At 36.7% G+C, this 3,485-nt stretch overlaps 1 protein-coding gene across 1 annotated transcript in view; it reads left to right on the top strand.

The window, feature by feature from the left end:
- Positions 1 to 499: 499 nt before the first annotated feature.
- The window catches only part of LOC111389041 (putative late blight resistance protein homolog R1A-10), an 11,553-nt gene continuing 8,567 nt past the window's right edge, over positions 500 to 3,485 (top strand). Inside the window, exons 1-3 of the mRNA XM_023013888.1 lie at positions 500 to 2,998; positions 3,118 to 3,177; positions 3,419 to 3,482. Of these exons, the coding sequence (XP_022869656.1) occupies positions 500 to 2,998; positions 3,118 to 3,177; positions 3,419 to 3,482 (2,623 nt within the window). The remainder of the gene's footprint in view (positions 2,999 to 3,117; positions 3,178 to 3,418; positions 3,483 to 3,485) is intronic.

The raw sequence follows: 3,485 nt of genomic DNA, 5'->3' as shown, positions 1-3,485 counted from the left end.
ATTTTGGATGGAAATCGTCCAAAATAATCTTACATGCAACGATCGAAAAGGTTAACAGCTTGTTTGGGAGCGTTTTTTTGCCACAAAAAATTGATTTTTTGACCGTTATTTCACTATTTCAGCCGTCATATTTGACTTCACAGGTGGATCCCACTTTTCTCCCAACGGTCAAAAAATCAATTCTCAAAATCACTTCCAAACAGGCTCTAAATGTGCTCTAACAATTGAAAAATTTGAAAAAAGTTTGCTAGCATTTCAAATGTTTGAATCTTCTGTTAGAATTATTTCTAATGCCTTCTCACCAATAATTGCATATTTTAAAAATGAATTTGCTGTGTAAGTTGGATTATTGAGGATTTGGCAACAGATACCGGAGGGAACAAATTACCCTTTGTGCCCCTGGTAAAGGAGAATTACCCATTTCTTGCACTAACAATGCTTCCTTGATGTGTTGACTTTTCATTTCTTTGCTTGAGCAATTTTTTTTCTGAGATCAGAAATGGCTTATGCTGCTGTTCTTTCTCTTGCGCAAACTCTTGATCAGATCTTCGTAGAAAATAAAAATTTAACTCTTAATGATCTAATACATAAGGTCGGTGAAATCCAAGAGTTGCTGGTAAAATCATCCCAAAATAGCAGCCGAGAAGTAAAGTCGTTGGAAATAAAAATCAGAGATATGGCTTATCATGCTGAAAATGTCATTGAAGTCTGGCAAATAGGCTTGCAGAAAAGATCTGATTCTAGGATAGATGAGGATGTAATAACAGAAAAGGATACTGCTATCAAGGATTTGCACGAAGTAATAACAGAAATGGGTACTATCAAGAAAAAGATGGAGAAGATTAAAGGCGAGAGCGGCGAACAATATCTTCCAGCATATTGGAGTTATTTTCCATCAAGATCAGCTCCTGGTGGGCAGACCAATATGGTGGGATTTGAAAAAGACTTGATGCAGATAAAGGATGGACTCTATAATGTACAAAAATCAACCCGCCAGATCATTCCAATTGTCGGGATGGGAGGCATCGGCAAGACTACTCTGGCAATGAATGTTTATAATGATCCAGTTATCGCAGATCACTTTCATATTTGTGCTTGGGTAACAATTTCTCAACAATATCGTATTACAGAAATTCTTCTCAGCCTTTTAGATGAGATTGGTGTTCTTACCGATAAGATACGCAAAGAGAGTGATGAACGATTAAAAGAACTATTATACAAAAGTCTCAAGGGCAGGAGATACCTAATAGTAATGGACGATGTATGGAGTACAAATGCTTGGAATGACGTACAAATGTTATTTCCTGATGACAATAATGGGAGTCGAATCCTATTGACAACCAGACTAACTCACGTAGCTGATTATGCCACTTCAACTAACCATCGTCACCTGATGAATTTTCTGACTGAGGAAGAAAGTTGGAAATTATTTTGTCAAAAGGTCTTTGGAAAAGCAAATTTCCCTCCTGAGTTGGTGAATATCGGAAAGAAAATATCAAAAAACTGTCAAGGACTTCCATTATTAATTGTTGTGATTGCTAGACTTCTTGCAGAGGAAAATAAGTCACTAGATTACTGGAAGTATGTTGCTGTAAATTTATGCTCAATTATAGTAGGAAAAAATGATCGCTGCTCAGAGATATTAACTTTTAGTTACAATAACTTGCCTCTTCATTTGAGACCATGTTTTCTTTATATGGGAGTTTTCCCAGAAAACTATGAGATTCCTGTTTCTAGACTCGTCAAATTATGGGTTGCTGAGGGTTTTGTATACTCGGATATGGATGCAGAGCAACATCTGATGGAACTTATTGATAGAAATCTTATTTTGGTCGGTCAAAAAGGGTCCGTTAATGGAAAAATTAAAACCTGCAGAATGCATGATATTTTGAGAGAGCTCTGCGTGAGGATAGCTCATGAGGATAATTTTCTTTACGTCAAGAGCAGGTATCTGCGTTTCCTTCCAGAAGAGTCAAGTTTCAAACGCCGTCTAAGTATTCATGATGATGCTTCATATAGTGGCAGTGAGGAGAACGTCACAATGCAATCAATGGATCTTGTCCGTTCTTTTATATATAATGGTTGGGATGAAACTCAATTACATTCTTATTATTATTTTGGTTATCGACTGTTGAGGTTATTGGATATGGTTGGAGTAGAGCTTAGCGGGTTCCCGGAGGAAATACTGCTGCTAGTTAACTTGAGGTATATTGCTATCGCCTGTCATGCTATGATTCCAGCTTCTATTAGTATACTTTGGAATCTAAATACTTTAATTGTTGAAGACTCAACGGGAATTGCAAGTCAACTGCCCATTGAGATTTGGAATATGCCACAATTGAGACATCTCATATTCTCTCGAGTTTTCTTGCCTGCTCCTCCCACTAGTCCTTTCGTTCTAGTAAATCTAAGGACACTGTCAGCGTTAGACAGTTTGGATTATGACATCAGCAACAAAACTCCATATTTAGAGAAATTGGGAATTCATTATAATTCTGAGTCATCTCACTCTCCCAACCATTTTGCCCGTCTCCAAAACCTAGAAACAATGAAGATTCTCTTTGACTCGCCAGCAAAATCTACATTCATTAACATTGCTTTGCCATCAAGTCTCAAAAAGATAACTTTGGAGCGTGGTAGAATTGATTGGGAATACATGAGGATTTTTGGTTTCTTGCCCAATCTAGAAGTACTAAAATTGCGTGAGTATGCCTTCCAAGGCAAAGAGTGGATACTAAATGAAGGGGAATTTCTCAAACTAAAATTCCTGTTAATTTGGGAGACAGATTTGGAGCGCTGGATAGTCGACGATACCCATTTTCCACGTCTAGAGCACCTAATCCTCAGGAATTGCTCGAATTTGGTAGAGATCCCATATGATATTGGAGAAATACCAACACTTGAAACTATTGAGATAGATTACTCCAGTCCTTCCGCTGTGAATTCAGCAAAGAAAATACTCGACGATCAACAAAGCCTGGGAAACAATGGACTTCAAGTTTTCTTCCATCCAACAAAAGCAAGAGTCTATCCACTAAAATTTGGGGTAAATTAATTACTGATCCTATATTTATATGTGACTTTCTTAATTTTTAGATATTAATTAACTTTCAACAGATCGAGCAAGATGAATCAGGTCACTTCTATCGAAGAAAAACCAAACTCGATGAGTTCAAGGTAAATCATTTCCTCAACCTATTATTGTATATTACTTTCTTGGGTTTTCGATGCACGAAGCCAATATTGATCAGCTATGCTTGGAAAAAAAAATTTATGATCTTGAGATAACTTCTGAGTAAACTATCCATCACTTAATATTTGACGTAGAATAGCTTTACTTTAGTTAGTATTTCAAAACTATCATCTCTTTCACAAATCTCAACTGAGCATCTACTCAGCAAGTATTATGTATTGTCAGACTAAAGAAAAACCTGGAAGCAGTACAGAAAAGTCTGGAAGCAGTATAGAAAAATCTGGAAGCAGTA

Source organism: Olea europaea, unplaced genomic scaffold (genome assembly GCF_002742605.1).
Source record: "Olea europaea var. sylvestris unplaced genomic scaffold, O_europaea_v1 scaffold5547, whole genome shotgun sequence".
NCBI classification, from domain to species: Eukaryota; Viridiplantae; Streptophyta; class Magnoliopsida; order Lamiales; family Oleaceae; genus Olea; species Olea europaea.
Note: the sequence above shows the minus strand (reverse complement) of the source record. Positions and strands in the feature narration are given on the sequence as shown.